The 17214-nt window shown below is 39.4% G+C and overlaps 1 protein-coding gene across 2 annotated transcripts in view; it reads left to right on the forward strand.

Annotated features, from left to right (window-relative positions):
• CRACD (capping protein inhibiting regulator of actin dynamics) overlaps positions 1 to 17214 on the forward strand; it is a 129727-nt gene that overhangs the window by 99304 nt on the left and 13209 nt on the right. For both annotated transcript variants that reach the window (XM_059469752.1, XM_059469753.1), the window contains 3 exons: positions 3782 to 3917; positions 13564 to 13728; positions 16194 to 16262. In XM_059469752.1, coding sequence (XP_059325735.1) covers positions 3782 to 3917; positions 13564 to 13728; positions 16194 to 16262 — 370 coding nt within the window. The remainder of the gene's footprint in view (positions 1 to 3781; positions 3918 to 13563; positions 13729 to 16193; positions 16263 to 17214) is intronic.

A 17214-nucleotide genomic window follows, 5' to 3' on the forward strand; every position in this document is an offset into this window, starting at 1 on the left:
TTTTAACTGAAGGGAGCACAGTCTGTAAATGTGAATTGTGAGGATGTTATTGTATAAAGACTTCTGAGAAAAACTTCAGAGATGGGTAGCAGCAAGGGAAACTCAATTATTCATACTGTATTATGACTTAAAAGAAATTCAGTCTTTCCAAAAGTGGAACATGAGCAAAGTGAAAAATGGAGTGGAAAAAGGACCTTTGTGATATAATCTGTCAAATTCACAACTGGGAAAATGTGAAAGAATTGTGGGCTCCAAGGGAGTAAAATAAGAGACCTTTCAGAAAGTACAAGTGGCTTGGAAATCACCTTAACTGCTATTTAAACTTGCCTGTAAAAGAAACTAGGTTACTATGATGTGTGAATATCTTTTTTCCAATGTTCTTTAGCCTACATATATATTTAAACAAAATTCTTAAACTATTTTTACCAGTTATTGGACATGTGGCTAGCAGAATTGCTCATTCACCCACTTCTTAAATATTCAGCATATTTGCAAAGCATTTTGAAAGGATAGAGTAGAGAGCAGTCTGGCAATAATTCTCTGTGGTGTTTCTTGTGACTGTTTCATGTTCTGACAATTTGGAGTATGTTGTATTACAAAGTCAACAAGAAAACAAAAACCGAAACAAACCTTTCAGATACTTGTCCTCCCTTTTGTTATGAAACAAAATTGTGTGTGACTTGTAACAAGGGAAGAGAAAGAGAGAGGGAGAGCAGTTGGTGTCTGGGAGAATGCTGGAGATGCTGGAAATGTTTAGCACGGTCCTAACCTGCCACTGGTACCACTTGTCAAAGACAGAGCTGGATTATCAGTGGTGATGTACTTATGGCTGCAGGTCACATGGAGCTGCCAAGCTGCTTCGTGTGAGCTGGTGTCCCCAAAGGAGACTTGAAATGAAATATTGGCAAGTTTTCAGGCAGGAAGAGAGACTAGATTCCTAAAAGTGTCCTCAGGTCTGCAGCAGGGTGGGGAAGATTTTCACCCAGGCAGTCCACCAGAACTGACCTCAGCAGCTGTTCTTTTCTTCCATAGAGATTCAGGTTTTATCAGGCAATTCCTACAGTCAGAGTATTCCTGCTGTTGGTCAACTGCAGTTTTGGGGTTTGAACTCCTGGCAAATTCTCTTCAGTTTCAAAGCTGCAGGTTGGCTGCTCCCAACTTCAATATTAACAATTCATTAGTAAGGTCATGAACAGCTTCCAAACAAGTCACTGAACTCTTAGGTGCCTGAATTGCAACCCTTGCCTACTAATTAGTTGTAACAAACAACACAAATATACATGAGGTGTCTGATTTTAAGTATGAGAAGTCCAACCCACTGGACTGCAAAAGGGGTGAATGGTGTTGTATGCACAGTGAGTAGCTGTGAGACCAAGCCACAAGTATCGGAGCCACAGCATAGCTGGAAAAATACTTGAGAGAGGATCCTCTCTGGAGAACAATATGACCTGGACCTGCATTCTCAGCAGATCTCTCAGCTCAAAGGTAAATAGCAAACAACCAGTTTCCACTGCCCTTGTCTCCTGCACCTGCAGCAGGCTCACACACTGGACAGTGCAAGTGCAGGAGGGCTTGCCACGGGCTGGTCTGTCAGATTTTGTGTGTGTCCTTCCCACCTTGTGGAATGCAGTTCTGGAGCTTTCAGTTCAAACAGACCTACACAGTTATATGAGAAAAGCCAACTTTCACTCTGTTTCATGTCAAGCCATTCGTTTCCAGGCCTGCTAGGAATTTGTCTCTGTGTAAGGGACACTTCTCAACTTGTGCTTCACTGGTTGACTCCTGGCTAGCCAAGCAAAGCAGAGGTATTTCTCTGCCATGCAATTTTCCCACAGCTCTGACTGAGTCACAGTGATTTGGTATAGAAACCTTTTTAGAAGCAGTTTAAAAAGATAATTTTATGGTTTCTAATAAAAGGTTACTAAAAGAAAGTTTAAAGGTGTACTACCTTTAACAGCCAGAGGCAATCGAGTTGTGGGTTTTATTAAAAAAAAACTAACATAGAATATGGCATCAGTTAAATGTTCCTTTTCTTCCATGGCTAAAAGTGTTGTGGAATATTGACCAGCTCTTTGCCTGCTTGTTTGTTGGTTTGTTTCAAATTAAGCATGTTGCTCAAATATTAATCTGGATGAAAAGAAGCTTTTCAGTTAGTCTGTGATTGTATGAAAGATTAAATGATTCAGAGAACTGTGTGTGTTCTCTCCCCAGATTTGGATTGATTATTTTGTGAGTGCAAAAGTATTTTATACATATATGAGAGAGAGGGAGAGGATTTGGGGGACTTTTTATCCTGTTATTTTCAGGTTACCTCCTAGAAATTCTGTTATAAAAGTCAAGAATAGTCTATCATCTGATCACTTTCAACAGGGTTATGTAACCATATATGACACTTTCCCTTTGTAAGAAATGATTGTTGTTTTTACTTAAAATACCTCAGGGAAAAATGAGATGAAAATGTAATAAATACATTTCCAACTTATTTGTTTCCAAAGTATGAATAGAAATATCTTGAACACTTCATGAACAATTAGAACATTTTAAAAGGCAGAAAAGTTAATATACTGATCTTAAATATGTGAAACCTAATTTTTTTTGTTCTTTTACTTACGTCTTTCTCTGGAAGTATCATCTTCCTTGCTTTTGCTGAAATACTTATTTATAATGTTTTTATCATATGTAGAAGGTTGTGTTGGACAGATCTGTATCAAAACTATTTTTTTTTCCCCTCCAGATTGTTTTCTGAAACTATAATTAGGTTCTATAAGGTTGCCAACAGGTTATTCAAAGGAGAGATTTCGGACCTTGCAGTTGTTCTGGCTTTTAAAATTGTGGCTTTATCATGATTATAGATTATGGGCTTTTCACTTACCATGGGATATTCTAGGTGAGACAAACCATGACTTTCAAACAGATACATTTTTCCCTCAGTGTGCCCCCAAAACTACTAGCCTTTTTTTTTTTTAATTCTAAGTTTTCTTACAATTAAATTCATTAGAATAATTTCTGGTAAATTAAACCCCTTTTTATTTCATGCCTTTGCCTGTGGACTTCAATCAGAGCCATATAACAGGTTCATTTGTGACACACCCTCCTCCTTTGCATCAGTGCTCAGTTTAGCAGCAGCACACGGGCATTTCTTGCTCTTTGTGGCTAATCAAGGACACACACCTTGGTGTAACAAGCTTCTTGGCAGTCTGGGAGTTTGGTGATAACCTTTTATTGGCAGTGTCATCATGCTCATGGCCATAGGAAGCGCTGAGTAATCAGCCAAAGGAGGCAGCTCTATGGAAGTGGCTTCCTGCACTGTAACAATTCTTCTTGTGTTACAGATCTCCCTTTGCTTGGCACCTGCCATTTGCTTTGAGCAGGAGTGGCAGTGTGTCACTCCCAAGCTGTGGCACTAAGCATGAATGCACTTTCTTAGATATGCAGTCTGGCAAGGTGTGCATCATCACCATCCAGTCTGTATCCTGAAAGAAGCAGTTAGAATTGAGGCTTACAAGCAAAATCAGTTGAACTTCTCAACACTCCTATTAAAAACACCCAACTCTAGGTCCTTCCAAGGAGGAAGACTGTATATAAAGGATCGTGCACCTCCATTAAACTTTTGAAAACCAAAAGTGTTTGGATACCCCTCCACTGAGAATGTACAAAGGTTTTATGCAGAAGGCAAGAGGTGGGGGGGGAAATCCATACAGCAGGACAATTATGATATGAAGAGTCACTCTCATAAATGAATTGCAGCACTTACTTACTTGTTGACCATTTTCTTTAACAGATCCTCCCATTATTCTATGGGCAGTCGAGCTTTTTCCCATGACAGTATTTTCATACCTGATGGGAGAACAGACAGTGAACAGGCCATTCAAGCAATGTCACAGGAGAACGTTCTAGGAAAAGTCAAAATTCTTCAGGTAAGAAATTGCAAGTGGGAAAAATATTTAAAATGTGATGGAAAATGGTCTCCAGAACATGTTAAATGTGCATAAAGATGGGATGATTTTCCTGTAGCCTTGGGACAGTTTCTCAGCCATGTTAAGTTCTCTGGCCAAAAGCCATTGCAAGTAATTCAGATATTCTGCAGAAGTTCCAGGTTTTGGTCTTGAAAGGTACAGCAGTGATGCTGTAAACATATCTGCAGAAACATCTGCACCTGTAGGACTTGTCTGAATTGAGCTCCTGGTTTTGGCATGTCCTGATCTGTATGCCTCAGTCCTACAAATGTGGTAATGAGAGAAAAAAGGAAGGTTGTGTTGAGGGCAGGGAATGGCATGCAAAATAAGACTTCTTTGCAAAAGCAATTTAATTATATGTTTATATGTATTACTCTTTTTTTCTCCTTTTTCTCACTGCACTTTCAATGGTTTTCATGGAAGGTGGATTTGTTTATCTCTCCAAAGCATAAACAACATATTTGGGTATTTGCTTCTAAAGAGCTTTATATGATCCACTTTCCTTTCTTTTCCAGAACTCTCTTCCATTAGTGCTAGAACTAATTTTTGCTTTACTCCCTGTATATCTGTAAGATTCCCAGCTTTATGCTTTTCTAGACCTTGCGAGAGCTGTCCTGCAGAAATGTGTTGCACTTTATTGTTCAGGGTGCTGACATATCCTTTCAAAATGCTGATGAATTTTTAATGCTGTGCAAGTGCTGTTACCCGGAAGATGACTAGCAAAATACCATTGATTTCTCTTACCTCTGAAGTCCACCCACAATCCATCTTTCCTGGCGAGTGAGAGATCCTGAAATTGGGCAGCTCCGACCTTCAGGATGGAATTGTTGCTGCCTCCTGCCCGGTGCTGTCAGCAGACAGAGCACCTGCACAGTGCTGGCCATGCTGATTGTGGATGAGCTCTGAAGCAGAAGCCACACTAGGACATCTCCAATTCCCCTGTGCTGGCTTTTCAGCTTAAATTTCCCTGGGTCAGGTAGATTCAGTGCATGATATTTTCCAGGCTGGAAACCATTATATTTCAAATGACTGCTGACTCCAGGTAAAGACCTGAGGTATGTGGGCCTGCCCTACAAAGCCCACCAACTCTTTCAGGGAGCTGTGCCCTCCCTATCTGTTGGATTTGTTTTCTTGGTCTCTGTATACTAGCTTTACTCTGAATAAGTTTTCATCCCAGAGGTGTTTTTTTTTTCATATCAAAACTCAGCTTAAATTTCTCCATGGAAATTTGTGCCTTTGCTAAACTAAGGCACTTGAGAAAAAGTATAGTTAATGCAGTGGGTAACAACCATGTTCACTGAGCAAATGCTAAATCAAGAAAATAAGAGCAAAATGTCACCCTTGAAAGTCACAAAATAAATAGCCAGTGGTACTGTCTTGCTCATATGATCTTTGCATAAGCCTTTTTTTAGTGTGGTTAATTGCATGTATTTTAAGGGACAATATTGTTTCAGCTGCTTGATGTAAAAAATGTGCTTGCCTTTTTATTTAAAACTGAATGATGGTAGTTCATTTTTGTCATTTTAGTGTAGCTGGAACCCAGCCTGTAACATACCAGATTAATTTTTTAACTCTGATGATGGTGGTGAGAGCCACTTATTCATTCAGAAAAGGAAGGCATAAGGAGTGCAAATGACATTTTTCAGCATTTACATGTTGACACAGAACAGTCATATATTCATCTAAATGTCCATGGATTTTTTTTTTTTGTAAACCCATGGAAAGCCTCCCTGTAATAAGCCCAGGGACCACTTCTGGTATCTTCAAAAATTGCTGCCCACCATGTAACTTTTCCCATTTCTCTAGCCATGACTTCTGCAGCTGTTCCCTGAGTTTTAGGAAAAAGTCATGCCAAAATCCAATTGCATAATTTAAATTTACCTTAGAGTTGAGTCCTAGGTCTAATGAGTTATTTGGACTATCATTCTTGTTTGAAGGTTTTATGCACTACATACCCCATCCTTTATTTCCTGCTATTCTATGAGCCAGTGTTTGCTATGTGATTTTGCAGTGACAGAAAATGTTGATGCTCTGTCTCCTGATACCAGAAGCTTCTATCAATTTTGAAATCTTTCTGGGATTTCAGCTGGGAACCTCTGTATTTCTTAAAGCAGTGGATTAAGAGATGACAGTTCTCTCTTCTGAAGAACTCCCTGCTCCTTAAGGCAATTCTGGTCAGCCTGCAGCATTACTGTGGCTTTTCCAGGCTTGTAGGTCAGGGTGGAAGCACAGCACTTCCAATTCCCATTCACCTGGCAACGTACTCTTCAGTAAAGAATTGTTGCAATGATTCCATGCCCCATTCTGACTCTAAACTTGCTGCATTCCAGATGGAGGTCAAAAGCTCTGCAGATTTTAACCCATTTCAGGATTTTTTTTTTTTTTTTTTTGAGGTAGTGCAGAAAATGTTCTGGAAAACTTAAATCTTTTTTTTTTTTGAAAAGTCCCCACACTTACAAACCTAAGAGACAGCATGGTGAAAAGAGTTTGGAAGTCAGAATAGCAATGCAAGTCATTTAATATTGATGGTGCTGGATCTCATTCTGGGGATCACCTAAATATTTCTTCCTTCTTCCTTTTAATTTCTGCTGACTTCAGAGTGTTGATGAACCCACAAAAAATGTTGTGTAATGGTGCAAACTCCGTAGTAATCTGGGCAGCTGGCCAGCCCGTGCACTAGTTCAACTGCTTGTTGTGGGAATTCTCTTTCTAATTATGCATGAAAGGTAAATTAGATCTTTCTGGAATTGCTCTCATTTGGTTTTATTGATTTTCAGATTGGCAGTATTCATCTTATCATGCTTTCTGTAAATAGATTTGGTCATGTTCAAAGGTTTTACTGTGTGCTAGAACTCAGGCTGAGAAAAGCCTGGCCTCTCATAAACCTCCAGCAGCCCTTTCGTATCCTGAAGTTATTTTGTGTTGGCTGATGCCATTTGGTGTTGTAAAAGCAGTCTTTTCCTTGTTCTTTGGAACTGCTGTGATTTATCATTACCTAATTTTTAAGATCCAGGTTAGAAAGCCAGCCTGAACCTGCTCCCAGCAAGAGGTGCTGCACAGGCACTGGTACTCCTAATGTTGAACTCTTTTAGTTTCTGGGGATCTGTTGCTTTACTTGTCATCCAGGGCTGTGAGTGAGACACAAGGAACATTTAAACTGTAAATCTAGCAGTGTGTCAGAAAAAACCCCACAACCCAACTCTTGGAGCTTCACTTTACATCCTTCCCTTCCTGAGGTTACTGGGTTGGTTTTCTCCTCCCATCAAAGTGTCTTAAAACAATTCCCTGACATTTTGTAGCTGTGACTCTTCTTCCTACATCTGATATTTGACAGAAATGGTCAGCAAATGAACAGAAGAGAGTTTTTATTTCACACTCATAAAAACTGCAGCAAGCAAAATAGAAGCTTGTTTAAAACATTGGTTTCCTGAAGCATCTACACTGTTCTTTCCCACTTGCTGTGATGATGCCATGGTGTGGCACTGCTACTGCCTTTGTTCTCCACTGCTTGCCTTCACTGAAATTATCTTGGGTCATCTGACATCTGTGTGGCTACAGCAGTCAGCTGCAAGAAATATTAAAGATTGACTGTGATATATGGCTTATGGCCTTTAGGACCTACTGGGTTACATCCTTTTTGTTTCATGTGGCCATGTGGTTTAAAACAAACCCTCTCTGTTCTGTAAAGCTATAAAGCATCTATTTATTATACAGATATGAATTATCTGTAACATTCTTTGTGAATCCAAACTTCTCAGTCAAATGCAAAAGGAATATTTTAAAAATTCTTATTTCCCTGATTTTGTAATGTTGAATGACCTGTATAGTTTTCTCCTTGTCAGACCTTATGAATGTACAGTTTTGGATTACATTTCTTTTAGTCATTAGCATATCTTAGCTAATACCAAGCCTGTGCTTCCCACACTGTGCATTGCACATCTGTATTCTACCAGCCACTCCCAATGTATCTTCTGTTTCTTATTGCCCAGATCTCACCAAAGATACAAAGCTGTTTTTCAAACCTCAAAACTATTATCTTTTACCATGATGGTGTGAATTTTTCAGAATTGGAAATGAATTTTCACTTCATGATTGCCTAGCTTTGTCTTTCTTACAATTAATTGCTTTGTTGCCAATATTTTCTAGTGCCACTGCAACCAAATTTTTTTCCTCATATTTGAAAATTCTTTTTGCTTTATAAACTGAATTTACAATTTTTTCTAAATCATTGAAGCATTTCTTGGGCAGACCCTCCTGTTCCTATGATCATAGTAAACCCTGAAAATGAGCTTCCTTTCCAAGGAAGGAAAATTTTCCTTCCTTGCATCTGCTTTGTTTTAGGAGAGACTGATGTGACAAATGCCACAGATGCTGTATCTTCAAGCCTCTCCACGAAATCTTCTCTTTACACATGAGTATGTGTAAGTGATCCATCACCACTGTGCACCAAAATCTTCATTCATGTCTGCATTTGTTGCAAATACACATCTCTAGAGGCCCATGTAGAGTTTGCTCCTTCACCGTTTTTCTATTTTGGACTCTCTCAAAAAGTTTCTACAAGTGTAATGCCCCTAACCACATGCTGCTCCAGCAATGGAGAGTGGAAAAATTTCCTCCCTGCACCTTGTAGCCAAAAGATAAGTGCTAATACTTGTTATTTTCCTAATTTTCTATAGGTTTCCATGTTTATTTTATCCCTGGATTATTTTCTAAAGCTATATCAATATAACTTTTCACATTATGCTTTCCAGTTTATTCTCTCCTGATTTTAAAAAAGCTTATGTGGGTTATTTGATTTGTCTGGATATGCTGCAGATATGTTTGTATTAAGAAGTGGACTCACTTCCATACTTCAGCATGAATTAGGTGAACTCTCTTCTGAGCCTAGAAAAGAAATTATAAGAGAGAATATGATAAAATGCCTTAAAATCATGAGTGGAATTGATAAAATTAATCAAGAACAATTATTCAGTCTTTCATAGCATGAGAACACATAAGCAACAGTTGAAACCAGTAATACTTCCAAATCAAAACAGATATTTCTTTAAGCAAAGTTGCACTGTATAAAAATTCCTCAGATGCCACAAATCATTGGAGCATTTACAAGTATGGGCTCAGTATAGGCTCACCCTGTTCTTATGTATTCCCAAGGCATTTGATTTTTGGATCATTCTGAGAGACTGTACAGGATCAAGTGGAATTTCAACAGTGTGCCTCTTTTTAGGACAATTAATTAAGTCATTGTTTTCCATTTATATATAACTAGAAAACTTAATTTCAATTAAGTTTCGTTATATTTAGGGATTGCAAGCAGATATGAAGAGTAGATCTTTGAGCTGAAGGGGAACTATGACCAGCATTTCTTGTAAGCCTTGTTTGAATGGAATCAGCTGGAATAGTACACTCTGTTTTAATGGTTTATAACTGAAGGGAGCAAGCAGCTCAGCAGATCCAGTTTTGGATTCAGTCCAGGCATAAAGCCCTAAGAGTGATGTAGTTTCAGGGGCCTGAATCCAACAGACACACAAGTAGGCATGTACACAAAAGAGGAGCCAAATGGGAGTGAGAGAGGAGATGTACAGCCTGGTCTGGGCTCTTTGCCAATTAATATGGAAAACTTGTTCTGTGGCATTTCCTATGCAAATGCAAAGAGTACTTTGAAAGTCTGGGCTTTTTTTTTTATTAGCTGCAGGTGCCAGACAACGCAGAACAATTTTACTTAGGAGCTTTATTCCTTAAGTATTAATGGGAAGCTGGTGTCAGCTAAGTAGTATCACATTTTAGCAAATTATTTTGCATGAAATAGAAGTGAGATTGTGTCATGGTCCAGTTACCAAGAAAGATTTTAAAAATTGGATGAATATAAACTTAAAATTATTTGTCTAAATTCCTAGCATTTATTCGTCTGTATTGGATGTACAGACCTGTGCAGACCTTACTGTCACACTGAAAGCCAGCCAGGTTGTGTGTGAATAGAAAAACTATCAAGAATCTTATAGAAATTTCATGAATCTTCCAGGAAAAAAAAAAAAAAAGTGGATGAGGATGAGGTAAACTTGGCTTGGATCTCGTCCTAACGCTCGCCTGTGTGTGGTGCCTCCAGCCCCTGCTCCGTGGTATAGGTAGTGTGTGGTAGCTGAGCTGTTTTGGTGCTGAGAAGGGTTTGTAAGTCCTGTGGAAATGTTTGTCCCCTGGCTGCAAACTGAGGGACCAGGAATGCCCACTGGAATTGATAAGGCTGGAAGTGGGAGGTGCAGGCACAGAAAGTTCATCTGTTTGCTTCTGCTCCCATTGACAGATTTCAGGGCAAGATGGTGGCTTCTGGCTGCTAAATTACAAGTCTTCTTGAACAAACCAAGAGAGAGCAAGGTCCTTTGGCTGTATGTCCTATGCCCAGTATGCATCTGTGGAGATTTTCAAAAGGCTGTTTAGCCACAACTGTGCAATGGCAGAAGAACAAAATGCAATGCCTGCAACTTCTAATGACTGGCATTGCAAATAATCCTCCTTAGGCAACAATCATCCACACACTGTCTTCACAGGGAATTCTTAACTACAGAGGATTTATACTTTTGTGTTCAGAAATATATGTCTCACTGAAACTTTTGAGAAATTTAAAGCAGATGCTCCTTTTCAGGGATTATGGCCTCTTCTCAAAGGTCTTCCATCTAAAATTGGTGTATTTCCATTTCTGGGTGAGACTATTTGAGTGCTCTCCCAAGTAAAATTTGTGGGGGTTTCATTTTTTTTTTGGATGATGCATTTTTAGAATTATTATGATTGACCAGGTAGAAAATGCATCAGTGTGGAATTTTTCTGAGAGCGTAATTGCATTGCATTACATTATAAACACATTCTAAAAAATACCACGAAGCAGGTTTAGCATTACTCTCTAAAAGCATTAAGAATAAATTTGCTCAGTAGTTACCATGAGGTATTTGAGATTTTGACATTTGCTCATTTGGTATTTAGTGTCAGCTTTAGAGATTAGAATGCACCAAAAGAAACTGGTCAATGGAAAACTACTAGCGGAGCTTTTTGTTTTTTAAGATAAATCAAGATAAAATAGGCCAATAAATAAATAATACAGAGAACCACCTTCTGTTCTGGAAGGGTGAGGTTACTAGAGTTTATTCCTCAATCTTCAAACTAATTCATGCCAGTCTGAGCAAACAAACTTTTAAAGCTTTGAAAGAATTAAAAAAATAACCAAAACCAAAAAACAATCACGACTGTGTACAGTCCTTTAATACCGAGGATAGTATATTTCTTGGAAATACCAGGAAAATAACATTTTATAATAATAACATTTTATAATAACTTATATATACAGAAAAACACATTGTTACTGCAGAGCCCTCAAGCACCCTTGATGGCAATTAAAAAGGCCATTCTGTTTCAAGCATAGACCTTTCTCCATTACAGCCCCACCACCAAACTCCCACCAAGCACTGCACACACACCTACATCAAGAACTTGTCAGAAGATCAAAAGGGTAGCACACCATCCCATCATCCAAAACACACTGCAAGCAATGTTAATGTGTGCATGTTCCCACCATGAACAGATCCTCAGTTTCCTAGTGGTTGCTCAGCAATGCTGATAGTTCCAGTTTTCTGCCCAGGAGAATTATTTGTCTAGGACTTTAGGAAGAAGAAACGAGCAATCTCAACTTAGAAAATACATTATCAAATTAAGATTTTTTTTTCTGAAATGACTTTATCCTGATTCTAATATTTAGAAGGCCTGCAGGAGTAGAGCAGAATTAAAGGCCTCACATGATCTCATACAGAGCATTTTGCCAGCTCCCATGTACACAATGGAAGCATGTGAGATTTCAAGTCAGAGAGCTGCACTGCTAACACAAAAGCCTGCATGGACTTGGTGAAACCCTTGCCTTTAGATTATGCCAGTAATCTAGGTGGGAATGAAAGTTTGCCATTCAGAGCTGCCCATTATGCTAAAATGCTTTACGATTCAAATTTCACTACTTTCTGCCAAAATTCAAATGGGCATAAATTACTGCCTCAGTGAGGAGACTGAGAAAAGCTATTGTAGTTTAATAACCTGACTATGAGGAGTTTCTGCATGTAATTTTTGTTTTAATGGTTCAGTACAGAAAACTGTTAATGTTTTTGGGATAGTATGGATGAACTTGATATAAGAGTCTAGCCCACTGGGAACTATGGCAAGAAAGACTAATCAGACCTGAATTCCTTTAGAGGATATCTTTCCTTAACAAATCCTCATGTGTGCATTGTGTTACTGATTCTATGCTATAGGGGGAAAAAAATTTCTTTGTTTTACCTACTATCTACTCCAATCTTCCACAGCTCTCAGCAGCAAACTTCTCTTAGGGTACTGTGTAAGTACCTGACATTTCCCCTGAGTAGAAGCTGCACAATTGAATTACTTGTTCATAGTATCGCAAGACAAAGATGGGAGATCTCCTTTGGAGAATTTTCTGTCCTTGAAAAACAGAAAAGCAGGAAAATATCTCCACAGTCCCTTCCTTCCTAATTTAGAATGATTCTCTGAAAGATTTCCAGAAAAGAATGTATTCATAAATGTTCCTTGCTCCATTTGCTCCTTCTAGAGAACTTCTCTATTTTGCAAAAAGTTCACATTCAAAGTCTGCATGGTACATGTCTGTGCAGTAGCCAGGGCTGTAATTCCTTTAACTCACCCAGCTAGAGGACACTTAGTACATGCTTCTTATTTTATTAATCTTATGCTTGATGTAATTCAAGAGTACTTCCTTGTAACCCGTGACAGAAGATTGCTTCGACATGGAAAATAAATGGTGGGAAAGCTTTTTTTATCCATCCATCCATCCATCCATCCATCCATCCATCCATCCATCCATCCATCCATCCATCTCTTGCATGTCCCCTGCCTAAACTTCTTTGTGCAACAGCAGCAAGTGGCAGTGTTTGTGAGCATGAGCAGACATGAGTTTGTATATTCTTCCTATGAGAGCAAGCATTTAAAAGAGCTGGGTTCCCCTGCTTTGAGAATTTGCTTCTCTAAGGCAGGGCTGTGCCAAACTCTTAGCATTTAAAACTCATGATTAAACATTACAATAAGGATACCTTTTAGAAATACAAATGCATGAGATGCAGGGTTTGGGGGCTAGAAAAGAAAAAGGTTGCCTTTTGGGTTAGTTTAGTTTCTCACTATACACTTTTCTCATAAGCTTAAGCTTCACAACAATAAGGCTTCATAATTAGCTTTTATAAACAAAGTTTTAACCTAGAACATAGATTTTAAAAAAAGATTGAGTGTTTTAAAACTCACAGTAAATTTTCAAAGTTGGCAACATTGTCAAGAACTTGAATTGATCATCCAAAATCAGAAGCCATGTAGTAAATTCCTCACTTTAGTCTCCTTGTGGGGAGAAAGAAGAAAGAGTGCCCACCATGTTGCAACAATGTGAGCCTCAGGATGGTTTTTTTGGTTTTGGTTTTTTTTTTGGTCTAGATTCAGAATTTACCCAAAATATTTCTGTGCAGCTTTCAGGCAGAGAAGGGGCACTTGCTGGACTTGACTTGTTTTGCTTGTAATATAAATACCTATTTTGTTTGTTTTATTTTTCTTGTTTTTTCAGCAACAGTTGGCCAAAAATATAAAATTTGGGCAGCCTCCACAAATGACAATTTCTGCAAGGACGATGGGGGAAGCAAATGCCAGTACAGAAGATGATGCACTGCTCAGCAGCCCCACGGAGACTGAGGCCCAGCAGGACACTGTGATCTCAGACTGCAGTAATAAAGTAAGCCCTTCACACTGACGTGTCCATGGCACTGGAGCAGTGCTAAAGCAGCAAAGTTCACTGAGGTGTAGCAGATGTTTCCACTGAGGCGTAGCAGATGTTTCCAGTGAGGCGTAGCAGAGCTCAGTGGGCTGTTTTACATGGGAGGGATCTCTCAGCTGGTGCTTCTTGGCCTGGTGGGAAGCATGCTCCTGGCATCCTGAGCCAGGTCACACAGAATTACTGGTTTGAGTGTTTGCTCTGAGCTTCCAGCAGTGCAGACATTACTTCCAGCGTAGCTAGAACACAGGCATTTTTTCTAATACAGAAAACATTTTAAAGTATGGACTTCCCAGCAAGGATAGTTGTTCACACCAAAAAGGAAAATAATTTCAAAATGAGAGGTGTGTGAAGCCTAAGCCTGTAAAATCCTCGGTCTTAGAGTACGCATATTTCTCAAGGACAGGAACCAAAGGTGAAAAAGGGGGAGAAGCATTTTGAATGCTTCCTGAAATCTAACTTCCAGTATAATTCAAATTATTATTCAAATTATTCATAGAGATTTTGATGCTGTGGGCATTTAGGTGTCCAGAAGGGTCTTTTTCAGACACTGAAGAAACACGGTGAGTGAGGAAAGGTCTCTGGAAAGCCTCTAAGGCAAGACTGGTTGAGTGTGTTGCTGTAATGGCAGAAAGAAGTACAGTGACAACCTTCCTTGCCAGGGGGCTGGCTTTGTGCCTGGGAACCCTTGGGAAAGGCATCCAGCACCCAGTACATGTGGCCTTTAGGATCCTGGGGCACCAGGGCATGAGCCTGCACTCATGTCACTCACACTCATGCTGGCTGTGTGAAAGGCCAAGGCAACAAGGGCCCTGTGCAGCCCATGCCTGTGTTCAGCCAAACACACTGAAGGGACATTTGTGGCTGAGCTGGCCTAAATTCTTCATTAGTCTTTAATGGACAACAGGTCCTCTGTGACCACTTCTTTCATGGTTGTGACTCAATCTGCCAGGGAGTTGGGCATTTGGGTAGGACCTGCACACTCACACATCTCCCTTTGTGATCTGGAAAGATAAAAATTAAACCAAATTAAGGTATATTTTTTTTTGCCTAGCAAGTACTCCCTCTGGTGCGATCAGGTAAGGTGAATCAAGAGCATCCCTTGTGTCTCAGAGCACAAAGCGTGCAGTGGGACTGTGGACAATGCACAGTCTCTACCCTGGTGCTGGGAGAGTCTGTGTTTGAGATAAACACAGATTGTCTGCAGACAGCCTTCTTCCTGGGTCCTGCAGGAGACCCTAGTGTCACCTGGTGACTTCCAGCTCAAAGGACACAATAGTTCAAGCACTAAAACCTGCTAGAGTGTTTTTATGTAACACAAAGGGAGAAATTCAGTTCTTTCCAGCTACTCTTTAAAATATCAAGTTTTCAAAACAAAATTAACATCCCTTGCACAATTCTTCCTCCAAATACTGAAGGAGCATCTATCCCTGCTCAGAGGCAGTTTGTAGACACAAACAAAACAATTTTCCATGGATAGTGTCAGCCAGAGCACACAGTACTTTCCTTTTGTTTCTGCACACTACTAATTACCTGTGTTATCAGAGAATTCTGGTGCATGGCATCTTCCCTGCTTTCTGCTCTTGTCTCATCTGCTGGCCTTGTAACTCCTTGGCATGTGTATCTGCATAGGTCTTGGGGGATGGGGTGGCTCCTGTCAAAAATTGGTGACCAGGACCACATAGATCTGCTCTACTTTGTACAGATTTCCTGTGATACTCTGTGACTTCTGATTTTCCCAACGAGTAACGTGGATTGGTAGCAAGAGTTCTGGGTTTAATTTAACCTGTAGTTGTGAAGCTGAGCATTTAGCCTTGATATTAACAACCACGCGGTGTAATGGAATCCCAGCACACATTAGGTTGTGAAGTAATACTGTGATAGTAAACACCCCAATGTTTCTGGCTGTGATGAATGCTTCTTCAAGCCCTGTGCCTTGACAATTCCTCACCATGATGGCTTGGAGAGGTACAGTAGCTAAAGAGTCCTGGTTCTTCAGGCTTCCATGGCTCTGGGGGTCTGTTGGCTCTCTAAAAAGAGTCATCAAGAACATGGAGTTGAAACTCCTTGCAGCACAGGTAATGCCTGAACAGGCTAGTATCTTTTTTCCTTATATGTAAGTTAGGAGAAAATAAAATCATTAAGACCTGATCAAAATCCTACAAAGTTGTGCTCTTTCTTTTGTTTTGGAAACTGATTATCTTGTTAAGGAAGCCTGAGTGTTTTGCTTTTTGTAGTGCAGTGATTCAAGGAGCAGTGAAGCCAAGCTAAGAGCATGTAGGAACAAGAATTGCTTATCTATCAGTCCTGAAGGGATAGGAAAGATGGAAAAATCCTATCCTAACATACATGATTTCACAAGTCCTTTGAATCATAATGAATTGATCTTTTCTATTTTAATACTTGTTTTTGGTAATCTTTTCTAGTCTGCTGACACTCCAGATTTCTTGAGAAAAATGAATTTTCTTGGAACAGGATATGAAATGGAAGAAAAGGTAAAAAAACTTTCATACTTGGTTTGCACTGAGTTACATTCTAATTTTAGATATTAGAAGCCTGACAGTTTCTGTTTTCATACATTGTTTGACTGATCATCCAATATTTTGTGAATGCTGTGCACTTTTGGAGCTAGCAATAACTAAGACTGAGAAATCTTAAGAGCTGATTGCAGGAAACAGCAGAACCCAGTCTCTGCCAGTCTTGCAGCATTCCTCTATTTGATGTATTAATCACAGAGTCATAATTTTCATAAGTACTTCTAATACTTTGTTATGCCTGCATGTAATTCAATAAGCATATGCAAAATGTTCCCTCAGCTTTTAAGTAATTGGTTCCCTGATTAGCATATGTTTAACCTCAGAAGATTACAGAGCTGTCTTGAAAACAATGTATGTGATTTCTTTCCTTACAGAAGATGTTTCCCCCCCCCTTTTTTTCCTCTGTCTTCTTTTTCCATTTGTGTTATGCCAAATGCAAGTCTTGGGATGATAGTTTGATGACTTATGGAAGAGACAGATGACAGGCTCATTCTTACATGCCTAGACATACAGTTCCACTATTTATTCACCAAAAGAGTCTCACTGAATCCGTTTGCTTATATTTGCACTTTCTGAACCCAAGTATTTGAAGGGCACAAGAAATAAAGCACCCATCAAAGCCAATGTTGCCTTACTTTAGTATTTTGCTGTTTGGAGCTGTCTTGGACAATTCCACAGGGCTCTGGAGGGAAGGTTTTCCACAGGCACTGTGCCAGTCAGAGATCCAATGCTGCAGTCATCTCCTATGCAGAGAGTACAGCTCTGTAGCTGTTCTATTATGAAGCTGAGATAAGTCAATCTGATTTGCTTCTGCCTAAATCTAAATTATTTAAATTATTTTTCCCAGTAAGCAAACTTTAAAATGTCCCAGGGTTTGATGTTGCTTAAAACCTTGCCTGTGCCTTTCCCA

Source organism: Ammospiza nelsoni, chromosome 4 (genome assembly GCF_027579445.1).
Source record: "Ammospiza nelsoni isolate bAmmNel1 chromosome 4, bAmmNel1.pri, whole genome shotgun sequence".
In the NCBI taxonomy this organism is placed as follows: domain Eukaryota; kingdom Metazoa; phylum Chordata; class Aves; order Passeriformes; family Passerellidae; genus Ammospiza; species Ammospiza nelsoni.